The 15,538-nt window shown below is 61.9% G+C and overlaps 1 protein-coding gene across 7 annotated transcripts in view; it reads right to left on the bottom strand.

Annotated features, from left to right (window-relative positions):
• KCP (kielin cysteine rich BMP regulator) overlaps positions 1–14,782 on the bottom strand; it is a 30,466-nt gene extending 15,684 nt beyond the window's left edge. For 3 of the 7 annotated variants that reach the window (XM_070071295.1, XM_070071296.1, XM_051848940.2), the window contains exons 1-23: positions 14,459–14,782; positions 12,281–12,423; positions 11,700–11,889; positions 11,553–11,629; positions 10,867–10,951; positions 7,779–7,846; positions 7,501–7,597; positions 7,301–7,383; positions 7,081–7,174; positions 6,302–6,384; positions 3,820–3,913; positions 3,627–3,706; positions 3,456–3,549; positions 3,147–3,232; positions 2,973–3,054; positions 2,639–2,791; positions 2,458–2,564; positions 2,287–2,380; positions 1,602–1,775; positions 1,396–1,478; positions 1,226–1,319; positions 949–1,137; positions 692–862 (exon numbers count right to left, since the gene is read on the bottom strand). In XM_070071295.1, coding sequence (XP_069927396.1) covers positions 692–862; positions 949–1,137; positions 1,226–1,319; positions 1,396–1,478; positions 1,602–1,775; positions 2,287–2,380; positions 2,458–2,564; positions 2,639–2,791; positions 2,973–3,054; positions 3,147–3,232; positions 3,456–3,549; positions 3,627–3,706; positions 3,820–3,913; positions 6,302–6,384; positions 7,081–7,174; positions 7,301–7,383; positions 7,501–7,597; positions 7,779–7,846; positions 10,867–10,951; positions 11,553–11,629; positions 11,700–11,889; positions 12,281–12,423; positions 14,459–14,540 — 2,503 coding nt within the window. In that variant the 5' untranslated portion in view covers positions 14,541–14,782. The remainder of the gene's footprint in view (positions 1–691; positions 863–948; positions 1,138–1,225; positions 1,320–1,395; positions 1,479–1,601; positions 1,776–2,286; positions 2,381–2,457; positions 2,565–2,638; positions 2,792–2,972; positions 3,055–3,146; positions 3,233–3,455; positions 3,550–3,626; positions 3,707–3,819; positions 3,914–6,301; positions 6,385–7,080; positions 7,175–7,300; positions 7,384–7,500; positions 7,598–7,778; positions 7,847–10,866; positions 10,952–11,552; positions 11,630–11,699; positions 11,890–12,280; positions 12,424–14,458) is intronic. The other 4 variants (XM_070071299.1, XM_070071298.1, XM_070071300.1 and 1 more) reach the window with 4 other exon arrangements.
• Positions 14,783–15,538: the final 756 nt, after the last annotated feature.

Genomic DNA, 15,538 nt, shown 5'->3' on the forward strand with positions numbered 1-15,538 from the left:
ATGGGCGCCAGTTCGAGCCCCAGCTGCCCTGCTAACCACCTGAGAAGGCAGTGGGTGATGGCCACAGTGCTTGGGCCCCTGCTCCCGCGTGGGAGACCTGGATGGAGTTCCAGGCGCCTGGCTTCAGCTGGGCTGTGGCCATTTGGGGAGTGAACCAGAGGATGGGAGATCTATTTCTCTCTCTCTCTCTCTCTCTCTTACTCTGCCTTTCAAAGAAATAATAAATAAATCTTTTTTAAAAATAAAGAGAGAGAAAACAAGTCTCAGGCCCAAGGCCTCGGCAATATTCTACGTTAATTGTATTCATTTTATGGCCATTTATTGCTGGCAAGTCTAATTTTTTCCAGTTATAACATGATAGAAAATTCCTTTCTAAATAAATTAATGAGTAAATATGAAAACATACTAAAGAAATAAAATCACAGTTGGGAGAAGTTATGCAGCACGAACCCCAAGATAGTACAGCACCGAGCGAAAGCTGGGGCGCTGGGTCTGCTTCCACTCTCTCCTAGGAGCTCGCCCAGGGAGGGTGTGTAACTTGCCTGAGCTCACACAGCCAATCGCATCAGGGGCAGGAGACAATTCGGGCTGCGGGTCAGGATTTTTTTCTGACCGTAATACACAGCGCTGCAGCGTAGTGGGGGCAGGCGCTGGGTCCTCCTGTCCCGCCCCGACCCCCGCAGCCGCTCACCATCGCAGGCCGGGCAGCAGCCGGCGCGGGCGGGAAAGGGGCACGGTGCAGGGGCGCAGGCCTTGGGCTCGCAGCTCACGCCGCCCTCCCAGCAGAGGCAAACGTGGCAGGCGACCGTGGGCGAGGCGAAGCGCTCCCCGCTGGCAAACTGCTTCCCAAGGAACAGGCAGCCTAGGGAGATAGGGCGGGGGCAGGTCGTGGCCTTGGCCTCCGGGGGCGGAGGGCGCGAGGCTGGCCTGGGGCTCCGGGGCCGCTACCGTCGCAGGAGGGGCAGCAGCGGCCCGGGCGTGGGTGGGCGCAGGGCGCGGGCGGGCAGGGCGGCCGCTGGCAGGACACGGCGCCGTCCAGGCAGAGGCAGCTGACACAGGGCTCGCCGGCCGGGACGAAGCGCTCCAGGTGGCGGGCGGGCAGCGCGCCCCCGGGCCGCGGGCAGTCGGCGGGTGCGGCTGCGGCGAGAGCGCACGTGAGCGTGGCCCAGGCAGGGGCCTCCAGGGGGCACCCCGGGGAGGGGCGGCAGAGGCGCGCGGCTCCTACCCGGGCACTGCGGGCAGCACTCTCCCGGCGGCAGGACGGGCGCTGGGCAGGGCAGCGGCGGGCAGCGGCGGGCCAGGCACTGCACGGTGCCGCCCTGCAGGTCGGCCAGGTGGGGTTAGTGGGGGGCGGCGGAGACCCAGCCTCCAGCTCCGCCCTCCCACCCTACTCACCCGGCAGCGGCAGAGGCGGCAGGGGTCCGTGGCATGGGGGAAGTCCGCACCGTCGGGGTACTCCTTGCCTCCGAAGGCACAGCCTGGGCGCGGGCGGGGGGCAGCGTCAGCCTGGGACGCCCCCCACCTCACCCCCAGCCCTAAATAGCGGTGGGCGGGGCCAAGCCATCCCAGGACAGCCCCTGAGGCACCCCAGCCCCCCTCACCACTGCAGTCGGTCCGGCAGCAGGTGCCGGGCAGCGGGTGGGCGCACGGAGCGCTGGGGCAGGTGCGAGGCTGGCAGTGGGCATGGCCTTCCCGGCACTGGCACTCCTGGCAGGGGTCCCCTGGGTGAGAGAAACTCTCACCATCCACAAACACCTGATTCTCCAGGGCGCAGTCTGCGCAGGACAGGGGGCAAAGGAGAGAGGTGACAGAGATGGATGGCGCAGGGGACAGGATCACAGCCCGCGGAAGGGAGAGGAAGAGGGGCGCTGTGTGTGCGAGTGCGCAGGCGTGGGGGTCGCCCGGAGCAGTGTGTGTGCGTCCGTTTACCTGCCGGCAGGTGCAGAGGGAGAAGGGGGAAGTGCTTACTGGCTAGTGCCACTGCTTGCGACACACACCCGGCACCCAACCTCCCACGCGGTGGACTCAAGTGTTTTTTGGGTATGACCCTGTGTTCCACAGGTAAATATGCTTATGTGAGTGGCTCAAAGAGAAAAAGGCACCATGCGTGCGGAGGGTGGCATGGTAACTCGGACGATCCCACCCGCACCCTGGGAGTTCCAGAGAGTTCTAAGCTGTGTTGGACTGAAAACAGTCTGAAAAGCTGTTACTTCCCAAGGCACGCACTGGATCCAAGGGGCCATGGACAGCAGGGTCTGGGGGCCGCTGGGGACAGCGAACACATACCCGGGCACCTGGGGCAGCACTGGCCGGGTCCACGCTGGGGCCTGGCACAGGTCGTGGGCGGGCATGTGACCAAGGAGCAGCTGACAGTGCCGTCCTGGGGACAGGGGAGAGGGCAATGGGGACGAGCCCCAGGAGGGGCGCAGCAGGGCCGTGGCCGGCCTGGAGTCGTACCTCGCAATGGCAGGCCTGGCAAGGGCTATCTACATCGGTGAAGTTCTGCCCGTTGGCATACACGAGGCCGTGGTAGGTACAGCTCTCACAGCTGGGGCAGCAGGTACCTGGGTGGGGCAAGCTGGTCAGGCTGGGCTGGGCAAAAGCAGGGGAGAAAGCCGAGGGGGGGCTTGGCACTCACCAGGGAGCTGGGTGGGGTGCTGGCAGGGGGCCGGGGGGCACAGCACAGCCCCACACACGGGCACCCCCTCTTGACAGGAGCACGCAGTGCAGGGCTGGCCGTCAGGCTCCCACTGGACACCGTCCGCAAACTCCTCTCCGTGGAGCACACAGGCTGCCGCCAGGGGGCGCCATGATCACAAGGCCATTCCCCTCCCACCAGCCCTAGGGAGCCTGCCCACCACAGCGTCTGAACCCAGCCCACCGTTCTGCCATGGTCGGTGGCCTTAGCAACCCCCTTATGGGGAATGAACCCCCTCCCTCTCCAGCTCCCCCCTTCCCGTACACACACACACCTGGGCAGAGCTGGCGGCCGGAGGCAGGCAGGGCGCAGGGGGCAACTGGGCACTCCTGCTGCTCACAGGAGACCTCACCAGCCTAGGGGAGTGGTCAGGTGAGAGGCGTGCCGGGGCCGGGGCCGGGGGAGGGGTGCGGCACAGATCTGGGCCTGGGAAGCTGGGGCCGCCCACCTGGCAGGAGCAGCGGACACAGTGGCCGCTCTCTTGGAGGCTGAAGGTCTCCTGGCTCTGATACTGGTGTCCCTGGTACTCACAGCCTGGATGGCAGGGGACGGGGATGCGGGTGCAGGGCTGGAGGGTGATGGGGAAGCCCTGCCATCCCCCCCTGTACCCCCCACTCCCGGAAGCAGGGGCCCCACCATCAAGCCCAGGGGGCCAAGAGACAATGTGGTAAACTCACCTGTAGGCATAGAGCTTAGGGCAAAGGAAGCAAACCCCCCCCCCCCCAGCCTCTGGCCAGGGCCTCCGGGCCGCACTCACCGTCGCAGGCCGGGCAGCACTGCCCGGGGACCCTGCCTGGGTGTGCACAGGGCAGGGGCGGGCAAGGCAGAGGCTCACACTGGATGCTCCCGTTCTGCCAACAGGGGCCTGGTCAGCACGTGGGAGGCAGACCTGGAAGCCACGCCCTCCCTGAGGGGCAGCCACACTCACAGCACAGCGACAGTGCACGCAGGGGTCCGTGGAGCCCACCGGCTCCCCGCTGCGGTGCTCCCGCCCATTTAGGAAGCAGCCTGTGGGGAGGAGGCGCTCAGACCTTCGGCAAGGACCGGGCCGCCCCACTCCCGCCAGCCTTCCCCGGCTCCGGGCTGCCCTCTGCCCAGGACCCTGCTCCACCCACTCTCACCATCACACACAGGGCAGCAGGTGCCCGGGAGGGGGCGTGCGGGGTATGGGCACGTGCTGGCGCACTCTCGCTGGTGGCACTGGATGTGGCCCTCCTGGTGCGGGGGAGGAGGAAGAGGAGGAAGGGGACAGAGGAAGGGGCTGTCAGGGCTCAGCCAAGCGGCAGAAACAGCATTCAGGTCCCAGCTGTCCACTTAGGCGACCTTAGGTGCTGAAGCCAGTCCTCTCCCAGCACCTCCGAATGTGTTGTGGTGGATGTCCCTAGTTTAATTGGGGTCGCACTGGAGTGGAAAGGACCCTAATCCAATCTCACTGCTGGTATCCGTAGAAGGGGACCTCTGAACCTGCGCACAGGGGGACCGACGTGTGACCCTGGCGAGACTCGGCCGCCAGGGGGCGCCCGCCACCTCCCACCACGGGGAGAGGCATTGTTTCTCCCTGTCAGCCCTGGAAGGCACCAGCCCTGCCCACGTCTCCACGGCCAACTTCTGGCTCCAGAACTGTGGGAAAATAACTCCCTTTGTTTGTGCCACTCAGTTTATGGCACATCTGTCCCTCGAGGTCCTCGGGGATCCAGGACCACTCCACAGAAACCAAAATCTGGCTGCTCAAGCCCCAGAGCCTAAGACACAGCGTCGTGCTATGCAAACCCCCACGGGTCCTCTGTAGATCACTGACCATCCCCGGTGTGCCAAGCACAGCGGTCAGAGCACGCTGCTTAGGGAATAAGCCCGAAACAGTCTCTCTGGGGGTGGGGGGCCCTGTGAAGTTATCTGGTCTGGTTGTGCCAAGGCAGCCGCAGGCGGGACTCAAACCAGTAAATGCGAATGATGCTGTAAATATCTAAATGGCCCTTGGCAGATACAAGATCCCCCAGGCCTGCTCCATGGCCAGTCCAGAGGTGGGCTTTGGCCCGGTCATTTTCACGCCGTGGTGCTGTCAACCACGTGTAGCCCAGGGAAATGAACGTGGCTACAGCCGGACGCGTCCCCTAGACTCTGCGACTCTGCTACGCATCTGAACAAGGGGCAGGAATGGTCCTGTCCTCACGGGCTTGGCTTCCATCTCTAGATGCCAGCACTCATCGCGGGGGCTGATGGGCTGGCCCGGAACCTGCCATGCTGGAGTGCCGGGGTCACTGTCTCCAGCCCCTGCAGGCTGACCCGCTCGCAGTGGGGAGGGGGGAGGGCCAGTGTGCACAGGGTAGGGGGATGTGGCTGCCCAGGCTCAGTGCCCCCTGGCCTCCCCGCAGCGGCGCCCCTAGTCCTTGGCAGGTGGTCAGGGACTTCTGTGGACCTGGCTGTAGCCCTCCTCAGAGTGCCCGTCTCTCCTTCCCTCCCCAGGCGAGGTCTTACTTATTTATGCCCCACCCCCGAGCGTCTTCCTCTGCTTCTCCCAGCTTGCATCCTGCTACCACCTCTGCGGGGAACCTGCTGCCCAGTAGAACACGAGGGCACTCTGGGAAGTTCATGGAAACATGGAATCAAAAGTCAGGTTCAGAGGCTGGTGTGTGGCACAGTGGGTTGAGCCACCGCATGTGACACCAACATCCCCTATCGGAGCCCTGGTTCAAGTCTTGGCTGTTCCGCTTCTAACTAGCTTCCTACCAATGCGCTTGGGAAGGAATTGGAAGATGGCCCAAGTGGTCAGGCCTCTGCTACCACCTGGGAGACCTGAATGGCATTCCTGGTTTCCAGCTTTGGCCTGGCTGTTGTGGCCACTTGGGGAGTGACCAATGGGTGGAAGATCTCTGTCATCTCTCTCTCCCTCTCCCCTCCCTCTCCGTCACTCTGCCTTTCAAATAAATAAATACACCTTAAAAGGTAGGTTTATTTTGTTGTGAAAAAAATTGAAGTGCATGCATTCTCTTATAGCCCAATTTTTAAAATTAAAAAGAAACAAATGAAATATAAGTCTACTAATACATCCATTGGTCCCAGGAGTCCACAACGTTATCCCAGTACATGCTCAGCCTGGAGCAGTCAGGGGTTGTCTTACAGTCCGTGCATCCTACTCCATCTGTACAACCTGGGGTGTACTCACACTCACAGCCCCCACCAGCCACGGCAGCGGCCGGGTGGCCCCATGTGGCAGTGGCTCCCACACTGGACAGCACAGTTCCAGACACTGCAGGGCAAACTGCCTCTCTCCTGTCCTGGTCACCCCCTTCCCCCACTGGTCACACATCGTCTCTCATATCCCGCCCGAAACATACAGCTTGGGAGGGCCTGCCCATCATGGGCCACCTGGGCCACGCTGTTCCCACCAGCCACCATCACACCCATCCCAGCTCGCCTATGACGCCCCGCCCACCACGCAGAGTGCCTACCGGGCTCCGAGCTGGGTGTGCAGACCAGCACCCGGCCCTCTCCTCCCAGTGCCCAGGGCCAGGTATCACCATTCCTGTCCCTCAAGAGCTGCTTGCTCGGTGGAGGGGAGGGACGACCCAGGAACCCGAGGGCAGGGCCTGGGCTGGGACTCACCAGGCACCGGCAGACGCGGCAGGGGTCCCCTGGCGCCGACCACTCCTGGCCGTGTTCCCGGAACGTGCCGTCCTCTGTGCAGCCTGGGGGGCGGAGAAGGGGCCTGGCCTGAGCTGGCCTGGACCCAGTTCCCCTGCGGGTCCTCCCCCACACGCCCTGTGCCGGCTCTCCTGAGTCGGGACCAGATGAGCTCGGCCTTGGCCTCCCTGGGGCCCACGCCCCTCGGCTGTTTCAGGCCCCAGCCACACCCCTGCCCCACCGATCTCTTCCCCTCACCTCTTTGGGAGCCCTTTGCTGCCACTGACAACTCCTGCCTAAGGCCGGTGGCCCACGCTGGAGTGTCAGTTCCAAGCCTTGGCGGGCGCCGCCCCCTGCTGCGGCAAGGCCCCAGCCTCCTCCAGCCTTCATCCAGCTAACTGCTCTTTCCCCAGCCCCCCAGGGCGCCTTCCCTCCTGTGCCCAGGCTGTCTAGTGCCTGCTTCCTCCCCAGCCGCCTGGTTTTACAATATTGGCGGATGACTCAGTGTCACCCTCTAGTGGTCATTCCTGGAGGCTGATCCAGCGTCTTCTGTGGGCAGGACGCACAGAGCAGGTAATAACATTCCCCATTAATTGAGCAGCCCTATGTGCTATAGAATACTATTATCTGCACCTAACAAGTTGGGAAACTGAGGTCCAGAGTGACTGCCATTAAGAATTTGAGCTCAAGCATTGCAGAACCGTGCCCCACACTGATAGACCCACCCCAGGGCCCATGAGGGAAAGGCTGGGGGCACTCACCTTGGCAGGTTGGGCAGCAGTGCCCAGGCCTCAGGACAGGCTCAGGACAGGGGCTGGGCAGGCACGTCACGGGCACACAGCGAACCAGGCTCCTCTGTAATGCACCGTGGGGGTCATGCCTCTAGGTCTGGCCCCCAGAGGCAGTGTGGATAGGTGTTAGGGCAGGGCTAGAGGGAGGAGGAGCAGGGCCTGGGGCAAGGGGTCAGGGTGGGGGGCTCACCAGGCAGGAGCATTGGAGACAAGGGTTGGAGTGGGACAGGAAGTTGGCCCCTTCCTCATACAGCTGGCCCTCGTACTCACAGCCTGCAGAAGGTGGCCACAGAGTGGGACATCCCCCACAGGAAGGCACGACCCCAAGTAGGATCTGGGCCCCCCAGGGGTGAGAAGGTGGGAAGTGGGGCAGGGCAGGGCAGGAGTCACCTGGCCGGCACACGGGGCAGCACGCCCCAGGTGGGGTGTAGCTCTCCAGACAGTTGAGTTCTGGGCATGAGGTCCTCTGGCACCGCTCGGTCCCTGCCTGCAGGGCAGACACAAAGCGCCCCCTTGCTCCCTCTCTGGGTGACTGTGAGCCCAGCAGGCTTAGTGAGCTCCAGACCCCGGGCCCTGGGCCCCAGATCCGGCTTGGTTTGGCAGAGCCTGGGGTAAGCAGAGCAGCAGGGCCATGGGTGGCCGCTGGGGCCAGGCCTGGATTCCCTTACCTGACAGGTGCAGGTGACACAGGGGTCCAGATGCCATGTTTCCCCAGGCCTGCGGTCCCCAGGGCAGCCTGCAAAACCAGGCCCCGGAGTAAGTGACCCTACCACGGCAAACGGGCTCCATTCAGGGGACAGCTGTCCGATTCTCATATTTATTATGATTCTCTAAGCGTCTGACTGCAGCCTAAGCTGGGTACCTCCGCTCTTCAGCAACAAGAGGTGGAACTGTCCTGAGGAATAAGTTGACTTTAATTTCACCAAAGGCATCACGTGGGCTAGTGGTGGCCCTGCGGCCCCACGCGCCATGGCAGCTGCGTGTGTGGGTCCCATTTTTCCGAGATCCACCACCTCCCAAGACTTCAGCTCTTATCTCTGGTTAAGACCCCAGAAGTCCCTGGGTCCCTGCCCTACCCCCTCACTCCCGCCTGAGACCCAAGCCCGGGTATGGTTGCCAGATAAAGTGCAGAACACTCAGCTAAATTTGCATTTCAGATTTAAACAATATAATATTTTAGTATGAGAACGTGCCATAAAATGCACAAGTATGACACATCAATCAGAACTGGTTTTAGAGGCCAGCATTGTGGAAGAGTGGGTAGAGCTGCTGTCTGCAAGGCCGGCATCCCATATGGACATGGGTTCGAGTCCCAGCTGCTCCACTGTGAAGACTCAAATGGTTAACAGGCAGTCAGGCTGGTCCCCTGGTAGAAATTTGGAATAGCGAGGTGCCTGCTCCCCCCAAAAGGTTATCTTTAGCAGATCAAAGTGTCTTGCTTCTTTAGGAATCTCCAAATTTACAAATTTAACTTCAGAATTAGCAAGGGAGTGGTGAGTTCTCCCCCACCCTGATGGGTACCTTTTTTTTTAATCACCAGTGAGCCAGACAGGATGGACAATTGGAAATCAGGTCTTTTGTTGACCTTGCTGATTGACAGTTTGGTCCCCACGATTGTACTTAAAAACCCTATTGCTACGGGGCCTTCTGGGTTTTTTCCTCTCTTGGAAGCCCCCCTCCATCCTGCTCTGGCTGGAGGTCTTTGACTCTAATTAATCTATGTAAATCTCTGCCGTCTGCTTGGAAATCCTTCTTCCACGTGAGGCAAAGAACCGAGGTAACAATAATTTCTCTGCGCCATTTTCCCGTAACACCGCTTCCAATCCAGCTCCCTGCGAATGCACCTGGGAGGGCTGCAGAAGATGGTCCAAGAGTCTGGGCCCCTGCACCCATGTGGGAGACCCGGATGCAGCTCCTGGCTTCACTTCAGCCTGGCCAGCCCTGGCCACTACAGCCATTTGAGGAGTGAACCAGTGGATGGAAGATCTCTCTCTCTCTCTAACTCTGCCTTTCAAATAAATAAAGTAAATCTTTTAAAAATTGCAAATTAGATAAGAATATGTCAAGAGTTGCATGGGCTATACTTGTACTAAACAATTGTGTGTTTATCTACAGTCCAGTGCATCAGGGTGTCGTGTATTTTATTTGCTGACGCTGGCCCCCTTGTCCTAACTGTGAGTCGGTGACACCCCCAGAGCACTGCCTCCTCTCCTCCTGTCGCTGGCATCATGGCCCTTCCAGGTTCCCAAGCTCTGCCTCCACAGTGCCCTGGGATCCTTGCAGCCACCAGCTCCTGCAGTCCCTTAGAAACGTGGCCCTCTGCCACCCCTGGCTCCGGGCCTGGACAGCTCTCCGTATCTAGCCCATCCCGGACAACTGCGCCTGAGAGATCTCTGTGCACATGCCACACCCTGGGTCTTCAACCTTCAGTGGCTCCCCAGTGCCCACAGACAAAAGTCTACACTGCAAAGCTTGCAACAGCCTGTTCCCAGGGGGCTTCCCAGACTGCCTTCCAGGGACATGGCTCCTGTGCCCCTGCGTTCTCTCTCTCCTTTTGCTGAACTCCCTCTTTGCCCTTAAAGATGCAGGTCAGATGACCCCTGTCTCTGCCCTCCCGTCCCCTGCTCTTGGCCGCACTGGTTTCCCTTGTACCTTATTTTTTTAAGATTTTTTATTTGTTTATTTGACAGGTAGGGTTACAGACAGTGAGAGAGATAGAAATGTCTTCCTTCTGCCACGGCCGGAGCTATGCTGATCCGAAGCCAGGAGCCAGGAGCTTCTTTCCTGGTCTCCCACATGGGTGCAGGCGCCCAAGCACAGTGGGCCATCCTCCCCTGCCTTCCCGGGCCACAGCAGAGAGCTGGACTGGAAGAGGAGCAACCAGGACTAGAACCTGGCACCTGTATGGGATGCCGGCACTGCAGGTGAAGGAATAACCAAGTGCGCCACCGCGCCGGCCCCCCTTGTACTTGATTTAATCGCGGGTTGTTTTGCTCACAGTGCCCCTAGGATCCATGGGCCAGATCATAAAATACACTTCGTAGCCTAGGTGTGTGGTAAACTACACTATCTAGGCTTGCACAATCATTTATTTATTGTTTGAAAGGTAGAGTCACACACACACACACACACACACACACACACACGTCTCTTATTTGCTGTTGACTCCTCTAAATGGTTGCAACAGCCAGGGCTGGGCCAGGCAGTAGCCAGGAGCCTGGGACTCCATCCTGGTCTCCCACATGAGTGGCAGGGGCTCAAATACTTGGGCTATTTTCTGCTGGATTGGAAGTACAGAAGAGCCGGGACTCAAACCAGACACTCTGATAAGGCCTGCGGGTCGTTCCTAGCGGGGCTTAACCTGCTGTGCCCGCCCTGCCTCCTAGGTGCCTCCATAAACACACTCTACGATGCTTGTACAATGAAATCAGCTAACGCCCCAGCTCTCAGGCGGTATCCCTGTCCTTAAGCAATGACTGTACTGCCTTCTGCACCTCTGGATCTGGTCCTTGTAGGAGATTAGCTATAAAGTTATCTTCTCAACTAGATCAGAAGCTCTGAGAGCAGCAAAGATCACACACGTCTATTTCCCTTACAGTCTCTGGCCCTGTGCCAGGTCCAAGGCACCGTATTTGCTGATGTGGATGTTAGTTCTGAACTCCCCCAGCCACTGCCAGAGTGGCAGGCGGAGGCAGACTGTGGCTCTCGGGTCCCCCGAATGTGTTCAGGAGGTGGGCGAGACGGGCGCGGGCTGACCTGGTGCACAGTGTGGGCAGCATGGTCCTGGCTCAGCACAGGGGCCTCCTGGGCACGGCTTCGGGGAACAGGTGACGGCCCCTTCCTGTGGAAGCAGACCAGGCTGGCTGCAAGGCATCAGATCCCTGGAGGGCATGGCCACCAGGACCCACCTCAACCCAGGCTGGGAGCAAGGGCACAGGTGGGCTCAGGGTGCGTGGGCTGCCCTAGTCCAAGGGCAGCAAAGAGACCACCCACCCCACCCCCATCATCTGGTGCTCCTGGCCCTGGAAACCATCTCTTCCATGTGCCAGCAAATTCCCCAGAGTGGACAAATCCTAGGAAGAGAACCAAGGGCTTCCTCAATGGAGGAGGGTGGCGAGGCCAGGCAGATGTGGGGAACAGGCAGGCCAGGGGGTTCGAGGCAGAGGACAGGGCAGGTGAGAGGGTGGGGTGATGAAGCAGTGAGCGGTTGCCAGGTGCACCTCGGGGGCCGGGGACCCCACCCTCTGCTCGGCAGTCGAGCTCCAGAAAGTGGAGCCTCTTGCAATCAGGTGAAGTGCACTGGCAGCAAGGTTCGGGGATGGGTTGGGGACAGCACCCATCGCATAACGTCTGGCGCACTGCACTGCAGCCGCAGGCGGCTGGAGTGAGGCAGACAGGCGAGGGGGCAGGAAGGGGACATCCAGGTGCATGGTGGCACTCACCAGGCAGAGGCAGGTAGTACAGGCATCGGGGGAGAAGGTCTCCCCGTTGCCATAGGCCTGACCACTGTGGCTGCAGCCTGCGGGGGAGACAGAGCTGACACTGGGGAACCCCAGATGGCCCCAGAGGGCAGATGGGGTGGCACTTACCACGGCACTGGGGCACGTGGGGCTGGGGGTGGCAGCGCGCCGCCCCATCCCGGCAGACACAGGCTGTGCAAGGGTCAGGCTCCCAGCGAGCACCCTCAGGCCAGGTGCGCCCGAGCCCCCAGCACTGGGGAGGGGCCGGGCGGCAGTCGCAGGCCTCCAGCAGCCTCACTCTGGCCTGCAGGTCCTTGTTCTAGTGGACGGAGGTGTGTGGTGTAGGGGGGTGGGTAGCAGGCACTGGCTCAACACCCTCCCCCACACAATGTCTGGCAGAGTTGCAGGGGTGTGAAAACAGGCATGGGAAGGAAATGTGACCAGCTCAGACAGCACCCAGGGGAGCCTGGACACCCCCCCCAGGCCTTAACCCATCCAGAATATTTCCTGGGAGTGCCTCATGCACAGTATGAGCTCCGCGTGTTTGCCAAAAACAAGACGGAGTAAAAGTTGGGATTGACAGCAAACATGCAAACATCCTATCCGTGTTAACAAAGTGCTCAGGTAAGAGCTTCCCATGTGCACTGAAAACAGAGCCCTGTCTTAGGGTCCCCAGGGATCTCCCCCACATGGCCCTGGGGCCATGGTACCTGCTGTCTGAGCGCCGTCACCTCCGCCTCCAGCCAGCCCAGTTTCTCCTCCAGGGGGCGCCATTGCTCCTGCAGGCCCCCAGCAGGGACCAAGGAGTGGGCAGGAGCCTGCTGCTGTGAGTCATGGGTGTCAGTAAGCCCACCTGAAAGGCACAGGAATGCAATGGGGGCCTGAGGGCTGGGCACGGGCACGGGTTCCTGGGTGCTGTCCTCCAAACCGGGCAGAGGAGGAGGGCCGCCCAGGCTCCTGCCCTGTCCACCTGCCCACCTGCATCTCCCAGGGAAGAGAGATGGCGGGCGGGGGTGTGGAAGGAGGAGGCCCTGTGGACAAAAGTGCCCAGGACTAACCGTCCCTCCTGATCGGGTGTAAGCCCCAGGGCCCCAGGTGGCTGAGGGCACAGAGCAGCACCCAGACGGGGTCTCCCCACAGCCTGCCCTGACTCTGTGGGGCGGGGACCCTGTAGGACATCTTGGGCCTTCGGGGGGCCTGGGGAGCTGACGCTTCATGCTGGGCAGGCCCAGAAGCCAGCCAGGCTGACCTGCAGCGGCGTGACAGGTGCCCGAGAGGTGAGGCAGCTTCCGGGTGCCTGGGGTCTGGTGGGAGCTGCGCCTGCTGGGAGAGTCTTTTCAGGGAGCACCTGAGTGGCCCCCACCCCACAGGTGAGCACCTCTTACACCTGTCAGAAGGCTCATCCTGTTTGGAGAACGTGCCCAGGGAGGGGCCAGTGCTCCTCCTGTTCCCACCCCCAAACCTGACCATGTTACCAGGCTTGTGGCAGCGCTCCCAGGACCCCCACCCACCACTGCATTGGGGGAGGGGCTACAGAAACTGGGCCGGACTCTTCTTTCCCTCCCTCCCCCCTCCCTCCCTCCCTCCCTCCCCCCTCCCTCCCTCCCTCCCTCCCTCCTTTCTTTCTTTCTTTCTTTCTTTCTTTCTTTCTTTCTTTCTTTCTTTCTTTCTTTCTTTCTTTCTTTCTTTCTTTCTTTCAGAGAGAGGGTCACACAGATCTGCCAATTCACTTCCCAAATGCTCACAACAGGCAGGGCTGGATGAGGCTGAAGCCAGGATCCAGAAACCCAATCCAGGTTCCCCTACGTGGATGTCAGGGACTCAACTACTTGAGCCATCACCTGCCGGTTCCCAGGAGGTGCCTTCGGGCAGCTGGAATCGAGAGCGGAGCCGGGACTTGAACCCAGGCACTCTGATGGGGGACACAGCCTCTCCCTGGTTTGCGTGGACACCCCGTCGGGGAGGGGAGGGAGATGCGCCTGGGGAGGCTCATCTCACCTTCTTACTGGGATCCCCCGCCAGGTAAACGAGGGGAACAGGCTGGCTCCTGGGGTTGCTCCCCAGACTCTGGCCCGGAAGTCCTGGCCGTGGCTCCTGCCACCCTCTCCCACCCAGTTCCCCAAGCCAGAAGTCTGGGACTTGCCCTCCTCTTCTGTGCCTCTCTCAAATCCCAGCAGCCTCTGGACTCCCAGGAGGCCCCTAATGCACACCTCTCTCCTGCGCTCCACCTGCTCTTCTCTCAGAACCACACAGCGGGAGGTGACAGTAGCTCGGGCACACGTGACCTTGCACGGGTGCCACCTCCTCCGCCCGTGCAGGGGGCAGTCACTCCATCCTGGGCCGGCTCCTGGGCCAGCCTCAGGGACGGGGTCTCCGGCTCTCAAGCCCTCCAGCCACACTTGCCTCCTCTCCTGCCTCCCGCTCAGGCCTGCTCAGCAGGGAGAAGCAGGAAGGGGGTCTCCTGGCGCCGGCAGGTGAAGACAGGGCCAGTGCCTTGCCCAGGGAGGTGGCCGAAGGAGCTGCATGAGCGTGGCTGCTCCTGGCTCAGCTTCTCCTGCCCGGCGCTCGCAGGAGCCTGGGGCGGGGTCCGGCCAGACAAGGAGACCAAGTCAGCTCCCAGAGCCGGCCTCCTCTCGCCTGTCTCAGGACAAAAATAACGAACTCCAGACTCCCAGCGCACGCTTCCCCGGTTGCAGCCGGAGGCCCCCTCCGCCCCTGGGACCCGATCCCGGCCGCCGCTCCCGCATCTCCACCGTCGGGAGCGCGGCGGCTGGCCCGAGGGGCGCGTCCCAGGCCGGGAGAAGCGGGCGGGTCGGGGCCGCCGGAGCCGCCGATCGGGCCGCGCAGGGGGCTGGGGCGTGGCGCCGGAGTCTGGCCGTGGGACTCACCTCCCGCGCTCGCACCCACGGCCGGCGCCAGGCTCCAGAGCTGCAGAAGCAGGGGCAACAGCGCGCCCGCGGCCCCCGCCATGCTCGCTCCGCCGCGTCGTCTGCCGGCCGCTCCCCCGGCGCTGGGGGGAGGCGGGGTGGGACACACAGGCCGCCTCCCACCCGGCCTTTGTTCGGGGAGGGGCCCTGGGCAGCCTCATCCCGTCCCGAAGTGACCCCCTCTGTGAAGCCGGGCGGGCTGGGGACGAGTCTCCTGCGCAGGACCCAGGAGGAGCCCTCCGCAGGAACCCCAAGGTCCCCCGCTCTGGGCTGCCCGCCGCCACTCCCGCCCCTTGGGGTCACTCCTCCGCTGGGCCCGCAGGCAGTCTGAGCTGGGTTCCAATCCCTGCAGTCGACTCCCTGTGGCCCCTAACTGCTCTGCGCCTCAGTTTCCCTGCTTGCAAACTGGGGATCACGCTGTCTACTTGATTGATGCATGTGCAGTGAGAATTTACACGTGAGAGTGTCCAGACAAAGAAAACGGTCAGCAGAGAACAAATGGTAACAGGAGGTGTCACCCCCACCGTGGGAGGTCAAGGGTGGCCTATGGTTTTGCCCTGGACAACACTCACTCACCAGCCTCCCCACCCCAAACGTGGAGGCCACCCTCACTGGCTGGTCCCAACCCCATCTCTCGGCTTCTCAGATCAGGCCTAGGCTGCGTGTGGAGTGAGGCTGAGTAGGGGGCAGGGCTGTGCTCTGGGCTCAGCAGGAGGAGGGGGCTGATGGGAGGAAGTGAGGGAAGCCGGCTTGCCTGGGCCCACGGCTGGGAAACTCCTTAGTGCAGCTGGGATGCAGAGGGGGTGGGGGTGGGGCTGGGGCCGGGCTCACGGGCAGGACTGTGCAGGCGGAGCTGTGAGTTCTGCCAAAGCAGCCTCCCTCCCTGCCCTGGGGACAGAGACAGAGGCGCCCCAGCCCCCAGGCCTCCAGAGCCCAGCCCTGGGCCCAGGGGGTCTCCACAGCATTGGGAGGGCGGCTTCAGAGCCCAGAAGCTGGCGGCCAGGAGCTGGGGTCACAGCCCAGGGGACGAGAGCCAGTGAC

The sequence above is a fragment of the Oryctolagus cuniculus genome, chromosome 3, assembly GCF_964237555.1.
Source record: "Oryctolagus cuniculus chromosome 3, mOryCun1.1, whole genome shotgun sequence".
Lineage (NCBI taxonomy): Eukaryota > Metazoa > Chordata > Mammalia > Lagomorpha > Leporidae > Oryctolagus > Oryctolagus cuniculus.